The 16,959-nt window shown below is 39.4% G+C and overlaps 1 protein-coding gene across 3 annotated transcripts in view; it reads left to right on the top strand.

The window, feature by feature from the left end:
* The first annotated feature begins 996 nt into the window (after positions 1–996).
* The window catches only part of UBE2E3 (ubiquitin conjugating enzyme E2 E3), an 85,279-nt gene continuing 69,316 nt past the window's right edge, over positions 997–16,959 (top strand). The window contains exons 1-3 of one of the 3 annotated variants that reach the window (XM_070422645.1): positions 997–1,343; positions 2,428–2,646; positions 4,438–4,488. In XM_070422645.1, coding sequence (XP_070278746.1) covers positions 2,453–2,646; positions 4,438–4,488 — 245 coding nt within the window. In that variant the 5' untranslated portion in view covers positions 997–1,343; positions 2,428–2,452. Of the gene's footprint in view, positions 1,344–1,583; positions 2,015–2,427; positions 2,647–4,437; positions 4,489–16,959 lie in introns of those variants that run through there. The other 2 variants (XM_070422646.1, XM_070422644.1) reach the window with 2 other exon arrangements.

The following is a 16,959-nucleotide window of genomic DNA, read 5'->3' as shown; positions in this document are numbered from 1 at the left end:
GTAGGGCTCCATCACTGGAGCAAGTTCTCAGTAACTGGGGAAGTCTGGGCTGCAAACAGGAAGTGTCTGTACTTCTGACTCGTCTGTGCCTGGGGCAAAACCGGCAGAGTCCACCTGTGTGGACATTCTGACCAAGTATCAGTCGGGCTTCTCTTTCCAGAACTGGCATCTCGCATGCCTGTCAGAATAGTCCCGCAGCAATTGTCAGGTTGGGAGCCCCTAACACCTCTCCTTCACTCTAAACAATCTTGAACGGGACATTTTAAAAAATTGTTTTGGAATTTTGAGTTTGCAAAGCATCCGAACGACTGTCCCCTTTTGACAGACTGAGGGCCAAAGAGCAGCAGAGGCAGGTCCCATAATCTAGAATCCTTTTTTCCTCCCTCAATGCCCGAGACCTCATCTGGCCCCTCTAGCTCCCAGGAGGGGCCAGAGGCAGCGTTCCTGCACCTGCCTGCCTCCTCAAGGACACCTTAGCCTCCAGCCTTCCAGGGGGGCTGCAGCCTCCCCACCCTGCGCCCGGGGCCCTGGCCCAGGAATGGGGGGGGGGGGGTGTCCCAGGGTCCACCCTGGGGATGTGGCCAATCCTGGGGATGACTTCGGTCCCCCCGCCCCAAGGCACCCGGGCTGCAGGCTGCGGGGCGGGTGGTCCAATGGGCAGCCTCGCTTTGGAGGCGGGCTCAGGCCGGAAGCCACCCCGCGGCACAGCAGCCCGGCGAGACGGCGCCCGCGCCCCCGCCCTCCCAGGCACCGGCTCCGCGGCCCAGGGCGGCAGGGGCCAACGCGCCGGGTCCCCGCCGCGCTCTTTGTCCCGGCCGCGCGCGCGGGCGGACGCGTGCACCCCCCCGAGGGAAGGGAGGCGCGGAGAGCGCGCGCGGGAGCGGCTCGCGCCCGCCGAGCGCCGGCGGCGCGCGCCCCCCTCCGCCCGGCCGGCCGCGAGCACGCGCGCCGCGCCCGCCCCTCCCCCGCGCGCGCTCGGAACTTGCTGACTGCGCGGCCGGGAGGAGCCGAGCCGGGCGGCGGCGGCGGCGGCGGCCACAGCGCGCGGGGGTCTCCCGCGTCCTCTCCGCCTCGCCGGGAGCTCGCGCCCTCGCCCCGCCGAGCTCCCCCTCCTCCGGCGGAGGCGCGGGGCGGCGCCACCCTCCGGCCGGAGCCCGGCACTGCACAGCCCCCTCCGACTTTCAATGTTCCACACTCCCCGGCCAGAGCCTCCTCGGCTTCTTTTTTTCCCTCCCCCCCCCCTTTCCCCCCCCAGCTGCCTCCATTTCCTCAAGGAAGGGTTTTTTTCTCTCGCCCTCCCCCACACCGTAGCGGCGCGCGAGCGGGCCGGGCGGGCGGCCGAGGTAAGGCGGCGGGGCCGGGGGGCCGCGTGGGGGCGGCCGGGGCGGCGGCGGTGGGGGAGGGGGCGGGGGCGGGCAGCTTTGTTCGCGCCGGGCGCCCGCGCCGCCGGTGTCCGCGAGCCGAGCCGCGGCGGGGCCGGCCGGGCTGCTCGCATCACTTGGCGCCCGGCGCGGCGAGGCGAGCGCTGCCCCGGCCCCCGCGCGGCCCTCCCCACAAAGGGCCGCGGGGCTGCGTGGCCGCCGCCGGCCGCGGCTCGCCCCCGGGGGCGCGGAGATTTGTTGCACTTCTTGGGGCTTTGTTTGTTTGTTTTCCCCCCTGATATTTTTTTTTTCCCCCCCGTGATTTTTGGACAAAATGTCGGTCCGTGATGTGAAAATTGAGCGAGGAACCCGGGTGGCACGGGGAGCCGTGCAGAAGGGGCAGTTGGGCTCCGGCGCTGCCCGGGGCGGCAGCTCGGGCTTGGCCGGGTGAACCTTCGCCGCCGCCGGCCGCGGGGACGGCTCGGGCAGCTCGTGGGTGGGTTTTAGTGGGTTTTTAAATTCGTTCAGCGTGGTGTTGGAAGGCTTACCGTGCACCGAGGAGGAATCGCCGCCTTAGATAAGCATATGGGCGAGGAACGGGGTATGTTTTCCTCTCGGAAAGGGAATTCGGTAGCGTGGACCCGTGTCAGTGGGTAAATATTTGGACGTTATTCGTGACTTTTTAACATTTTTTTTTTCCAGCGAGATCTGTTATTGACAGTGTGTCATGTGTTATGAATGCTCGTGGCCGAAGTTCCCTGGCAGATCTGTCTCCTGCCTTCTGAGAAAGTAGACAATTGATAGATTGTCCGAGGGCTGGGGGAAAAAAAATGCGAGTGGGTTTTCTAACTTGAGTTGGGTGAACCCCTGAACGCTGCTGGCGTGAGGCAGGCACATCGCCGCCCCGTCACCTTGCAGGACGGTGGGGTCGTGTGAACACTTTGGAAGCGTTTTCATTAAAATACGATTTTAGGTGACGGTTAAGGGAAGAAAAGGCTATGGGCTTATTTCTTAGACTTAACATTTCCTCTCCCCCCTCCCCCCCTTTTTTTTTTCTTTTTAAAAGTTTTCCAAGTACTAACTTCATCAAGATGTCCAGTGAGAGGCAGAGGTCCGATGATGAGAGCCCCAGCACCAGCAGTGGAAGTTCAGATGCAGACCAGCGAGACCCAGCCGCTCCAGAGCCTGAAGAGCAAGAAGAAAGAAAGCCTTCTGCCACCCAGCAGAAGAAGAACACCAAACTCTCTAGCAAAACCACTGCTAAGTTATCCACTAGTGCTAAAAGGTACTGTGTCACACAGGGGTTTTAGCACATTGTCAGGTTGTCTTCCGAGTGGCTCGGCACTTTGGCTGGTTTTTTACATCAGTAGCAGCAGTTCAACAATATTTACTTGGATTTTTTATTGGTGCCAGAATGAGTTGTCATTCTTTAGGTGGCATAGAAGCCACCTCCCTCGAGTTATACTTTCAAGCAAACTTATTCTGTGCTCTGGTAACTTCTGTAAGCAGTGTCCTTGGGTAGAGATTGGACTGACATTCTGACAGATGGTTGAAGGAGTTGGCAAGGAAAATTGGGTGAACCCGGATTAGCTGGTCCGTTGAGGATGCTCCTGTCTATGGGTCATAGACTCTTCTTCATGGAAATGGACACTTCTGTAGGTCAGCAGTGCCTCTCCAGGAAACTTAACCATCAGAAACCATCATGTTTGCTAGAAATTTATCAGTTCAAGTCCTCAGCTGTATTTGAAAGCAGATTTAAAAACTGCTTCAAATGTGCTTTCCCTTTTCCAAACCTGACGTTAAGTCATGCATCCCAGGTATTACTTTTTGTAGTTGAATTATGGTTACGCTTCCGAATTCCTTTGAGGGCAAATAAAACTGGTAAGTGCTACTTCCAGTTTTAGATGGCACTTGGTGATTGAAAACTTTCACTGTCATTGTGCCTTTTCCCTGAAAAACTTGTGGCTATGCTTGACACTTTAATACTCAACAGCAGGACAAACATATTTTGTTGGGTATAAGTGAAAGATCATTTGTTTCCTGTTGATTTTTATTATCTGTCATGGTGAAAATAATGTTCTGTCAAGTGGGACTCCCATCAGTGGTGGTAGTGGAATATCCATGAATTGTAATTATACATCAAATGTACCTACAGTATTAGTCAGTGTTGACATTTTGTTGATTTTTACTGATCACAACCAAAGGAAAAAGAAAATATAAAAAATGATCAAATATTGGCATTTTGTAATGATTCAGAAGTACTCTTATTTTTCTATAGATTTTCATCTCTTGTATCAACAATTGTTAATAACGAGAATATTTTATTAAATAACAGCAGTCTTTGGAATAATTTACAGTTTTTGTCAATTTATTGTAATCTTGAGGAACATTTTAAACATCTTAAGCTTTGAGAGCATTTTAAATTTGAATAAAATCAATAATTGCCCTCCCCTTTTCTCAAAGCAATATAGTATATCTTTTTATCTCCTTTCCCCCGAATTTATTAAATTTAAGTGCTGTACTTAAGATCAGGGACAACAGATAAGGTTAAATAATGCCAAAGTCCTTTGGAAGTTTTTCACTGGTAAAGACATTTGTAAATTTTAAACTTCTTTTTTACAGATAAAATACTGTCAGCACTATTAATGTGTAAGAGCAGTAGCTTGTTAATTTTTACCTTGGTAAAAGTGACTGGAAGTCATTGTCAAATATTCTAATGCTTTCCCTCCTCCCTTCTTGTCTCATTTGCATATAAGCTTGAAAAGAGAATTTCTTTGGTAAAAAGTGTTTTAAAACAGATTTTAGATCCTTTACTGAGTGCTATTGGAGGACTATTTCTCAAAACAGGTGTAAATGTCTTATTTATTTACAGTAGCAAGTGAGAAAAAAAGCTGCAAAGTTTCTGTTAAGGGATTTGGGTTATGCCTCTGAGAACAAAGAGGAAGCAGCCATGTTAGCATTACTGAAGGCAAAGCCAGCCTTGCATTTAACTGCATGGTGGTAGAGGGCAGTGTAATTCCCGGTTATTCTGTAGACTATCGCAAATCCTTTTTGTCTGTTCTCATTTCACTAACAGAATTCAGAAGGAGCTAGCTGAAATAACCCTTGATCCTCCTCCTAACTGCAGGTAAGAAACAAATTTTGTTGATTTAATTTCACATTGTGGAAAAATACCAAGAGATTGATGTATCGTCCTTGGATGTGTGTGCTGCTGAAGAGGCTACATTTGCTTCTTTCCAGCTTTGCAAGTGGATTAAACAAACATTTTCTAGGGTGAATTAAGTACATTAGGGAGAAAAAATGTGTTTTAGCATGTTATATATACATGTTGGACTTGTGAATGTACTGATTTTGTGCTTTTTACTGAGATTGATTTGAACGGTGCTGATTTTTTTTTCTGTTGTATTTCTGTAGAGTGTGTTTATTCAGAAGTATATTGCAGAAACTTCTACAGTTTTTCCTGAGCTTTAAAGTTACTGCTTGTGTGCAATCTGAACTGACCTTCCAAATTTAGAAATCACCGAATGTGTTATAAAATATAAATGCAGTAAATAAGAGTATAAGTTGTTTCTGTTTGATTTATTCATTAACTTGCCGTAAGGACAAATTTCATGTGCTAAGCTAATGGTTTTAGTTGTTTTCTAGACAGTATATTGTTTTTACATTTTAATCAAATGTCCTAATTACTTGGAAGAATTCTTAGTAATTTAGGTACTTGAAATAATGTGTATGAGAAGCAGTTAGATGAATTGGAATTTGTGGGAAGAATTTATATCAGTGAAACTCATGTAGAATAATTTAAGATTCTTGGTTGATATAAGGTGCATTAAGATAACTGGTGGATAATTTTTTTCCTTGAAACATTTTTTCAATTCCTCTTACTTAGTGCTTTGTTTTTCAGTAGTGACTTTATGGTTTTTAAAATTCATCAAACTTAGAAAAAACAGTCTCGTAGATAACTTGCATAGAGATATGTGCTCAAAAGTGATAGTGGCTGCTAGAAATAAGGCAGTGTTATGGTTTGATATGAGAATGTTTTCTTGTCTTACCTTTATTTTTGCTACAAGTTGTGTTCACTTGTGATGATGAGACAGACCTATCTCTGAAGTATGTTTGAGATATAATAGGGTACAATCCAATTGCTTCCTTCTATGTGTATTAACCGGATCCTCGGATAAGGTGATCGGATCCTGATTTATCCAGTGAATTAACAGTCTTGCTTATATTTGTAATCAGCTATTTCAGTTCCAAAAGGAAACAAGAATGCAAAATAATTTTAAACAGATAGTGGTATGTCAGATCTGAAAGTATTACTTACGACCTACGCTGTGCAGTAATGTAGCCACTAGCCACTTGTGGCTGTTGACCACTTCAGTTTAGTCCAAAATGAGATATGCCATAAGTGTGAAATACACATCGGATTTTGAAAACTTAGTACAAAGAAAAGTATGTAGAATAATCTTACCAATTTAAAAACATTTTTTGTTACATGTTGAAATGATAATATTTGGTATATATTGGGTTATATAAAATCTGATTTAAAATTAATTTCACTTTTATTTTTTACCATTTTAATGTGGTTATTAGAAATTTTAATATTACATATGTGGTTTGCATTGTATTTCTATTGAACAGCACTGCTTTAATGGATAAATAAATCAAAATATTTTTAGGTGTCTAAATGGTATGTCAAATCTGTAGCCATTTAGGGAGGGGGTCAAGTTAAATTTGCTCTCTGAAGAATCACTTAAATTGCAGTGTATTTTGGTATTTCCTATTATAAAAGATGCAAAGCGCTGTCCATTCAAAACTCTTCAGTGTTTTAAAATGGCACATAAGGTCAAACATTTTTAAAGGTTTCTGTTTCTTTTCTGCAAATGGCCCAAACTAGTGTACTCGCATAAACTAGAGAGCCCAGTAGACATGTGTTGAATGTCTTTAGAGCAGAAGTGCAGCATTGCAGTTGCTGAAGGAATAGCGCTGTACAGTTTAACGTAGGAATGGTTCCACGTGGTCACTGAGGATTAGTTTAGAGGAAGTAGAATCTTTCTAGGAGATAGAAAGTTAACTTGTTTTTATTTTTCTCTTTTATTTTTCTGTTTTCATTGCAGTTCGTAAACACTTCACATTTAATGATCAGACTAGTGAAGTAGCAAACCTTGGGGCTTGCTTGTGAGCGATAACATGGAATACATCATCTTTGCTTTCCCTTGTCATAACTTATGTTTACCATTAACTATTGCAATGACATCTTTCAGTTCTTTAGTTCTTTTAGTATATGGGTGTTGGCAAAAGTAGGTTTACAGTTGTGAGTATGTGAAATACAGTTTATTGTATTATTATTTAAGTATTATTTGTATTGCAGCTGTAAACCTACTTTTGCCCACCCCTGTATGCATTTCTTTGTGACTGACTGATTAAAGCAAAAACAGACAGGAAATACGAGTCTTGGTAGGGGACTGGTAGTTTGGAGACAGTCTTAAATCTGACAGAAATATCCATACTTTTGTGTGTTTCATTATATGTCTTAAGATTCTTTTGGATGGAATATCCAGTCGTTGTCCAGGAATTTGGAATATTCAGTGTTTAGTGGAGACATGGGATTTTTGACAGCTAAGTCCAAATTTGTATTATATTTTTTACTCATGTCAGGTATGTGACACATTGCTAGTGTTCTTGTAATTCACAAGGTCATCAGTGAGAATTTTAGCTTCATAGTGATTATATAGTTTAAATTTCTTCATTTATGTTATTAAAAATGGGATTCTATATTTATAAATTCTAGCACATGTGAATTCATATTGATTGAAATCAATGAAACCTAATTCTTTTGACTTTCATGTGTAGTTAATCAGAGTTCCATTATAGTTTTGAATATGATTTTTACAAGTTTGTCAAAGTATGTGACAGATTTAATTGTTCCTCAGGGAAGAAAAGAAAGTATATCTGTGTACATTTAGGAAAATGTTGAATGAAATACAAGAAAACTCAACAAAATCAAAATTATTCAGACTAAGATTTCTCTTAAATCATTTTCTATGTTGAATTAATAAAAGATTCTTTAGTTATTATCTAGCCATGTCTATATTGTATACACTCAGGGTGATCTTAAAGTAGACTTAATTGTTGAATTATGTGTGTGGCTTTAAACTTGTTTGAATATATTTTGAGAGTATTAGTATTTCTTTTCCTGAGAGTATAAAAGTTTGCTAAACTGTTTATTTCCAGTGATTAGATGGCATTTCAGTTTTTAGGTATTGAAGTGCCTAAGGCCAAAGCATCCTCAACAAAGGCATAATATTTTGTGGCTTCAATTTATACTCTTTACATACTATAATCTAGATTAGGGTATAAATAGTTGATGAGAATGAAGGGAAATTGTATTTTGGGCATTTCCGTATGTTTTTAGAGAAAGTTAATGACTAGAATTGTTGAGTGAGGTGCTATTCAGACATTTAGGTTCCACCTGTTTCCCAAAGTGTATTCTTGTCCCCTCAGTTATCACTTGTACAAGTGGCAAAAAAGGTGCTGAATTTTTAAACTCAAACTCTACTTTTTCCCATATATATGAGACAAATAAACATTCTTAAAATATTCTTTAATGTGTTCAGATGGAATTTATGTTAAAGTAGATATTCAGGGACATTTGTAAATAGTTTTTGGATGTGGAAAAGGTTTATTGGAAGGAGGTGTTACAGTATCAAGTTAGAGTATTAATATGTTCATAGTGCAAAACCTGAAAGCACATTTTGCTAACTTCCTTCTTTTTAAAAATAATTAATAAAAGGAGCAATTAAGTTCTAAACCAGAAGTTAGAAACCCTTGATTTAGTCATAACCCTCTCTGTCTGTGGATGAACTCTACCTCTGTTTGAGGGTTATTACCACGTTTCATCATTTTTTAGCATAGACTAGTACTTTGCTGCTCAAAGAGTGATCTTCAGACGAGCAGCATCTGCATCATAGGTGAGATTGTTGGAATCTCGCCTTCCCCCACTGCAGAAGCACCGAGTCCTAACCTGAATTTCAACAGGATTCCCAGGTGAATTGTATATACATTAAGGTTTGAAAAGCACTGGGCTGTCTGAGTTTATATCCCTGCTCCAGCACTTACTCACTATCTTACCTTAGATAAGTTATCGAATGGCTCTGTCTTTCAGTTTCCTTGTCTGTAAAATGGAGAGTAAAATGACACCCCCTTTTAGGTTTGTTGGGAGGAGCAGACGAGTTAATATGTTTTAGTTTTGTAACAGTTATAAATCGGGTCCATAAAGGGCCACAGCATGATTAAAGTGGGAGAGATGGCTTTGCAGCTTTCCCTCACTCTTGCTTGCATTTTCTCCAGTATATTGGTGTCCTACTTTAGGAATAACTTCATTTCAGTCAGTTCAGCACCAGTTTATTAAGGACATATCAAGCAGTTGTTTGATGTTAGTAAAAGCAGTGGCTTAGAACTTGAATAAAAAAGAAAACATAAGAAAATTGAGCAAAAATAAACAAATAGTATATCCCTTTTAAAGGAATATGCATAAAGTTAATGATACTTTTAGTTCAGTAGAGAATGCTTTGACTGTCCAGGAAATTATAATGAAAAATCTTAAAATAAGGTGATGGCTGTTTTCCCTTTTAAATATTTCATTATAAGAATTTGCAGTTTTACTGAGAATAAGATTATATCAGTATTTGTAAAATTTAGATTCTGAATTGATATAGTTTAGTTATCTAAACATAGTATTCTTTCCTTATCAGTGATCTAAGGAGAGATTTGGGAGGTTTTTCTAATTGGGGGATGAAGGCAGGTCATGATCAAAATAGCATGTGATATTGACATAGCTTTGTTGCTTGTTTATTCAGTACTACTGGATTGTAAACCCACAGATATAGTTTTTCTGTTTTACTTATACATTTAATTGTTGGTACTGTTTATATTAGACAGTGTGAGCTATGTGAATGCACTCTATTTTATAAAACAAAATTCTATCTCATGAATTCATCTAGTCATTTTATTTTCAACTCTTCAGAAAAATATCCTGAACCTGCCTTTTTATAAAAATTAAATTGTAATTGGAAGCTTGATTTGTAAAACAGATAAAAATACAGAACTACTCTTAGGGAAGGTATTTTCCATCCCACCCTACTGTGGTCATCTACCAATGGTGAATTTTTATTATTTTATTATTAATTAATTAACTTTTGGCATCAATGTAGACCTCAAAAATCATGAGGATTTTTCTTGGCACTTGGACATTACTGATAAACTTAAATGTTTAAGTATTATTTGTATTGCAGCTGTAAACCTACTTTTGCCCACCCCTGTATGCATTTCTTTGTGACTGATTAAAGCAAAAACACAGTTGCAAATTCTTAATATGCTATATTAATGCTATATTAATGCTATAATTATTTACTTGTTTGTCTATCTTCTGTAGGAGTTAGTCTTCTTTTGAAAGAAGGACTTTCATATATTTTTATGTCTTGCTTCACACAGTGCTTTTGCATGTGAAGATTTGTTAATAAATAAATTGAAGTCTGTCAAATTAACAGAAATAGAAATTTAAGGCAAAATAATGGCTTTGGAGTGAAGAAAATCTTAAATATCTCATATATTTTTTACTTTTTTCTTAATTGTAATTTTAATATTCAAAAGTATTCAGTTACCTTTTTTAATAAAAGAAAATTGAAAATCACACTAAGTATAATTATGTCCATCATATATGTCAGTGTAGCAGAAGGACTCAGTACTGCTGTGACAAATACTTTTTCCAAAAGAATGATATGATGGGAAACTATTCTTTTCTCTCAGAAGGCCATATTTCCATTAGGGTTCTATTAAGTTTAATGAAGATAATGTTATTAGAAAGTGGGTGGGAACAGTGTGTGCATTTTCAAAAGTTATATGGTTACTTTGCAGCTAGCTACATGCAAGACTCCCAGATTGTTTTGTTCCTTTCTATAGGAAGCCGATTGGTACCTCATTCCCTCCTTGAATGAGTTCTTTAACAACAGATGGATATGTTTACTCATAAGAAAATCAACAAATCATTTTTGCTTGTATAGTGCAAGAATGAGAATGGAGAACTTGATCTGCTATTCTCATCTTCCCTACAAAATTGAGTTTAAAAACATGTAATAAAACCACTTGTAGATCTAGAGAAATAGAAAATGTTTTTTTTACTCTTCCCAAACTGCTTTTGACAGGGAAGTATACTTGACATTTTGTTAAAATCTATAAGAAGAAGCATCTTTAAACTTTTGGTCTTTCTTTTACCTATAGATGAGTGGTTCTACACTGGGGGCCATTTTTGCCTCCTTACTTGCCCCACTCCCAACCCATCCACAGTTGGCAATGCCTAGGTGACTTTTTTGCTTTTCACAACGGTATAGAAAGGGAGGGGATGCTACTGACCTTTAGTGAGTAGAGGTCAGGGATGCTGCTAAATACCCTATAGTGCCTAGGACAACCCCTCACAACAAAGAATGATCTGGACTAAAATGTTGGTAGTGCTGAGGTTGAGAAATCCTGCTGTAGGTATTTATTTGATTCTCTTGAATTTGCATAGTTTGCTTTTTACCATTTCCTAGCTTATTAGTGATGCCTGCTTAATATATTCTCCTACACCTTCCTCAGAGCCGGTGTGCCCACCTCCCACTACTTTTGTGCTGTCGTTTATATTATACTAGAGGCCTGGTGCACGAAAATTCATGCACTTGGGGAGGGGGGTGGTCCCTCAGCCTGGCCTGCGCCCTCTCACAGTCCGGGACCCCTTGGGGGATGTCCTCATGCTGGCTTAGGCCCGCTCCCCACTTATTTATTCATTCATTAATTCGTACATCCTTAGTGCTGCCGCAGAGGTGGGAGAGGCTCCCGCCACCTCCACTGCACTCTCCAGCTATCAGCCCGGCTTCTGGCTGAGCGGCACTCCCCCTGCGTTGAGCGTATAGCTCCTGGTGGTCAGGGTGTGACACAGCTACCAGTCGTTCTGCCATTCGTTAGATTTGCATATTACCCTTTTATTATATAGGATTAGCTAATGTATGTATATGGTATTTTTTATGTGAACTCACAGAAATAGCTATCTTGAATACCTGCTAAATTATGGTCTATTGAGGCCAGAACTGCTTACAACAGTATTTTTATATCTTTTATGTTTTCTACTAGTTAATTATACCCCGACATGATCTAACTTTAGGCGGGCTGTGTTTGTGTTGTACTAGGAATATTGAAGTACCATCAAGGAGAAACGCCATTAGAAAGTCATCAAATTTCTGTTTTACATTTCATTTGGTTTTTATTTTTATCATTAAGACAATACAGAGATTATTTGTTTCTATTATTGTTATAAATTCACTTTATTTCAAACATTAGGGGCCAGATGTGTTTCAGAATGCAGAAATTTTCAGATTTTAGAAAGGGAATATGCTTTGCCTTTTGTATTTTATGCAACACCCTTCACGGGATCTGGGGCAGCACTCCATAATCAAACATATTCATATTTCTACACCAGAAATGTATGAGCATTCATACTAAGTGAGATAAATAGAGAATTTAGATAGTTTCAGGTTAGTTCATGTTTGGTGTTATTGCCAAATTATTTTCCTTCAAACTTATTTTTTAAAAACCTTTGATTTTTTTTATAGAGCTTTTGGGATTCTAGAATTGTGTATGAGCAGTACCACTTCTATTACAATGATAAATTACTACAGCTATTTTACTCATGGAGAAAGGGTGTTTTAAAGTCTTGCTCTATACTTGTCTTTCTTTTACCTGTTCCTAATAGCTGTTTTCAATTTCTCCTTTATTTTTGGATCATTGCTATTTGTTTTTGTACAATTTGTACGCTTAACTAGAAAAAAATTTAGATACTCCATTTTAGAATTTATTTCTCCTTAAGGTGAAACTATAAGTATCAATTTCTTTTTAAGTTATATTCTGTGTATATTGGATTACTTTTCCACTTTACTATCAAATACTGTCTTTTAATCATTCCATTTTTTTCTAGATATACAGAAAGGAAGATGTCCTTTAATACTTAAACACAGGACTTGCCATTTTTATGTATGCATTTTGTCTTGCAGTATCTGAGGCAATTTGGCTGTAAAAGGGTACACTAAATTTTGCTATCTGTATTGCATTTAACAAACAACCTTAGAAGGGTTATAACGTATAAACATAAAGCTTTATTTTTCTTGCTCATATGAAGTCCACTGTAGGTCCAGGAACTCTTCAGGATAGCTCTTGGATGTGTTGACTTGAATCTATACTGCTTGCATCTTACAGCTCTGCTGTTTTGAACATGTGTCCAGGCAAGAGAGCTGGAGGGTCATGTGCCAACTTTTAAGTGCTTTGGTCTGGAAGTAGGACATGAATTAATCACATGGCCTCGACTAACTGCAGGGTGGCTGGAAAATGTGGGGGAGCTTATGGGAACTCAGTGAGAAATCAATTTCTCTGCCACACAGGATATATACTTCCATGAATAGATGACTTTCACTGTCACTGCAAAAGTGGAAAGAGGAAATAATTGAGCACCAACCTGACACTGTTCTGAATTCCATAGTATAATACCTATTAATAAACTACCTTGTTTAAGTTTCAAAACAACCCTACCAGTATGAAATAGGTGTCTTGTATAGAATTCAAAACTGAATCTGAGAGTTGAGAAAATTGCCAGATGTCACATATGTAGTTCATAGAACAGATCAGGGCAAAAATCGAGGCTTGCTTTTGACATGCAAGTAAGTACTGGTGCTTTAGTATAGTGCTGCTTGAGAAATCTGGTAAAAGGATTCAGAGTTGATTACGGGTCTGGAGGTGCATGCTTAGTGTAAATAAATATATCTCACTTGTTTGTTTATAGTCTCTTGAAGGTTCCAAAATACTGTTTCTTTAGAGGTTTTAGAACTTGGCAGGTATGGTAAGTTGGAGAAAAGTAAGCTTCCTTCTTGGTCTTGTGGGTGCTAGGTTCTTTTTCTTCTTCTTTTTAAAAAATTATTTAGAAGCATTATCTTTTCAGGGAGCATTCCCCAACTCTCCAGCTTTCTTGCCCTGTTCGCTTTCCTTGTAAGGAAGAAGGTAAGGGATTGAATATGATCTTAATGGAAAAGGCAAATTTTTGTTCTCTGCCTTCTAGTTCTTTGTGTGTGGCTTTCCTGTTGGCTAAGGAATAACTTCTCTTCTACCTCTACCTTTTTCTTTGGGGTATTGTGAAGCAGTCGATGTTTATGAAATTGCTTTGAAGTTGGAAAAAAATCTTTCTGCAGATGAGAATTTTTAGCTTTATGAAGAAAAGCCCTAATCACATAGGATTTTATGATAATTTTTTTACTGATTTCTTAGCAACATGTACACTTACTATTTTTTAATACTAGTACTAGATCTACTTTTTTACAGAAATTTGGTATTATATGACATTCCTTAATTTTGTCTTGTTTTACATAGGTTCGTAGTTTACATAAGTACTGTTTTTCCTAAGCTTGTAAATTTGTACAGAAATTATTCGTAGATATTAATTAATATGGGAATTTGCTTTTTTTCTTAATTAAGTCTCTTTGGAAGTGGAGCCGAGGAGAATGTTTTTCTGGGTGACCTGCAAGGTTTATATGGTTCATTTTAGATTGATGAAAGTAATGAGTTTTACAGTTCACTTGTGCCTTGCATTTTGTCTAAATGCAATATAAAGCTAAGTTGGAAAGCTTTGAGATTTTTCTCTCTGTTAACATTTCATGGGTTTTATAAGGGTGTTTAGGTAAATAGCTTGTTTTCAGTGCCTGTTTTGGATGGTCAGTAGAAAGTGATTAACCTTATGAATAATAACTATAGGGTCAAATTTCTAGGATCATTTAAATTTTTTAAAATGCCAGTTCCCTCTGTTTGGTCTCTGGTGTATATAATAATTGTTTTAATTTTATGGTTACTTGCAACAAATAAAACTCTGAAAGGAACTGCAGTAGTGCTATGTTCCTTCATTGTCCGAGGTTTAGTTTGCCTGTTTGGGAGGGATTTGGGTCATTTATGCCATTCCAAAGTTTCTTTGCTGCTTCACTGTCCCAGAGCAAATATACTTTGTCATTCTGTTTAACTTCTTGCTTGTCTGGGGAAAAATAAAGACATCTCTAGTCTGAAATTGCTTTTGGGAGTATAACTCCACATGTTTCGGTCTGAATGAAAGGCCTAGGGAAACATGAATTTCGTTACCTTTTTATTTTATTTTCCTTTACTTATAAATCACCGTGATGATCCTCCTGTTACATCCATGCGTCTCACTTTTTGTAAACAGCATTCATCCCCTTTCTGAGGGTGGTTATTTGTAGTTTGTTTTGCCATTTACAATCTTATAGGTCCTTTACAAATGGATCATTTTTTCACATTAAATTTTAGTAGGTCAAGAATCCATTTATTCAGGGTCCCTTTAGAGAATCGATCATAGAGATTGTGACTACATATTGTTTATAGCTTCCTGTTGCTTTCTGTAGTCTTTTCAATTTAAACAAGCAACAACAAAATATAGAGGGCACCATAAGGCCTTAACTTTATGGTTTTATTTTTGTTTCACACTTGTTTCTAAGGGTACTGGTAATATTTGTTGGATTTGAGATGTATATACTTGTAGTAAATTTACTTGCTGTAATAATGAGGGAAAATCTGGCATTTTGAAGGGTTTGGACACAAACTTAGATGCTTGTGATCTATGTGGAATTCAGTGGCAGTTTTAACTAGAGTACCTTTAGATTTTCTTTGTTTTATTTACACCAGTGTCTGTTTAAACATTTAAAATACGTTTCTGTTATATCCTCCCAGATGCCTAATATCTTCAGATCCATTAGAGGACTGTGCCAAGTATTCATTTTGTTTTTAAACCCTAAAATAAATATGCTGCAAATGATCTCTTTTCCCTCCTGCTGAGGTTTCTTAATTTTTGAAAATTAACTTTTTATTATGGAGAACTTGAAACATACAAAAGTAAACAGACTTGTATGATGAATCCCCATGGAGCCTTCACCCAGTTTGAATAGTTACTAACCCTGACCAACCTTGTTTCATTTATAAACCCCTCCATTTCCCCCTCCGTATTATAATGAGGCAAATCTCAGACATCATTTAATGAGCATTTTTAAGAACAGATATTTCAGTGTGCATTTTCAAAAACTAAGGACTCTGTTTTACTTAACCACAATGTCATTAACACATCTAAAATTTTTTATTGTTGTTAATCCTCAACAGAGGATCTTTTTTCCTTTGATTTTTAGAGAGTTGAAAAGGAGGAATGGAGGGGAGAGGGAGAGAAAGAGAGATACATCAATGTGAGAAAGAGACATTGATTGGTTGCCTTCTGCACTCAGCTCAACCGAGGCAGGGATCGAACTTGCAGCCGAGGTACGTGCTTTTGACTTGGGATTAGAACCCTCAACCCTTCGGTGCGCGGGCCCATGCTCTAACCATTCAGAAACACCAGCCAGGGGAACAGATACACAATTTTATCGAAGTTCCTTGGTCGGTCACTGTTACAAGTGTTTCATGAATGTCCTAGAAAATCCCCACCTTCCTCCTCCTCGACTTATTTGAATCAGTTTTCAAATAAAGTAGACACATTGTGATTGATTGATGTCTTTTATATTCTTCTAATCTATACATTCCCCCTTTTATTTCATTTTTGAAATTTATTTAATGAAGAAATGGGGCTGTTTCTCAGAACCTGGATTTGGCTTACTGCATTCCTATAGTGTAGTTTAATATCTTTGTGTTCAGTGTTTCCAGTAAATTTGGGAGTTAGGTCAAGAGGCTTCATCAAGCCCGGCCGGTGTGGCTCAATTTGATTGAACATCATCCTGTGCACCAATAAAGAGGTCACCCATTGGACTCCCAGTCAGGGCACATGCCCAGGTTGCAGGCTTGATCCCCAGTAGGGGGGTGTGCAAGAGGCAACTGATTGATGTTTCTCATCAATGTTTTTATCTCTCTCTCCCTTTCCCTTCCTCTTTCTCTCTAAAACCAATAAAAACATATTAAAAGTAATAATATATAAAAAAAGGCTTGCTCAAATTCAGATGTGACATTATTATTATTTTTTGGACAAAGCTGCTTCAAAGGTGGCAGTATGCTTTTCTGTCAGGAGACACATAAGTTCTGGTGGTCTTTGGGATACTGGCAGTCATTGTAATATATCTCTAAAGAGAAACTTACCTACAAGGATTTGGTTACTCAGTTGGGTAAGTTACATAAATGAAGGCAGAATAAGTGCCTAATTTTTTGCTTGTTTACCAATTTTGTTTTTATTTCTCTTTCACAATAATAAGTTGGTTCCCTAGTATCCTTTTCAGAATCATTGTGAACTTATAGTTACTGTGTTTCAATCCATTGCATTACTTTAGTATAGTGCCATTATAATTTGTGCGCTGATGGGGTCCCTCGGTGTGGCCTGCAGGGTGCAGCTCCTGTGTTGAGCGTCTGTCCCCTGGTGGTCAGTGAGCGTCATAGCTACCGGTCGACTGGCCAACGACCGATTGTTTAGACTCTTATATATATAGACTAGAGGCCTGGTGCATGAAATTCGTGCAAGAGTAGGCCTTTGCAGTCACAGCTGCCTAGATCCCTCCCTCAC

This window comes from Myotis yumanensis, unplaced genomic scaffold (genome assembly GCF_028538775.1).
Source record: "Myotis yumanensis isolate MYYU_CA2020_CCGP unplaced genomic scaffold, mMyoYum1.0.hap1 SCAF_8, whole genome shotgun sequence".
NCBI classification, from domain to species: Eukaryota; Metazoa; Chordata; class Mammalia; order Chiroptera; family Vespertilionidae; genus Myotis; species Myotis yumanensis.
The sequence above is the reverse complement of the archived record's forward strand: the minus strand, read 5'-3'. Positions and strand labels throughout refer to the sequence as shown.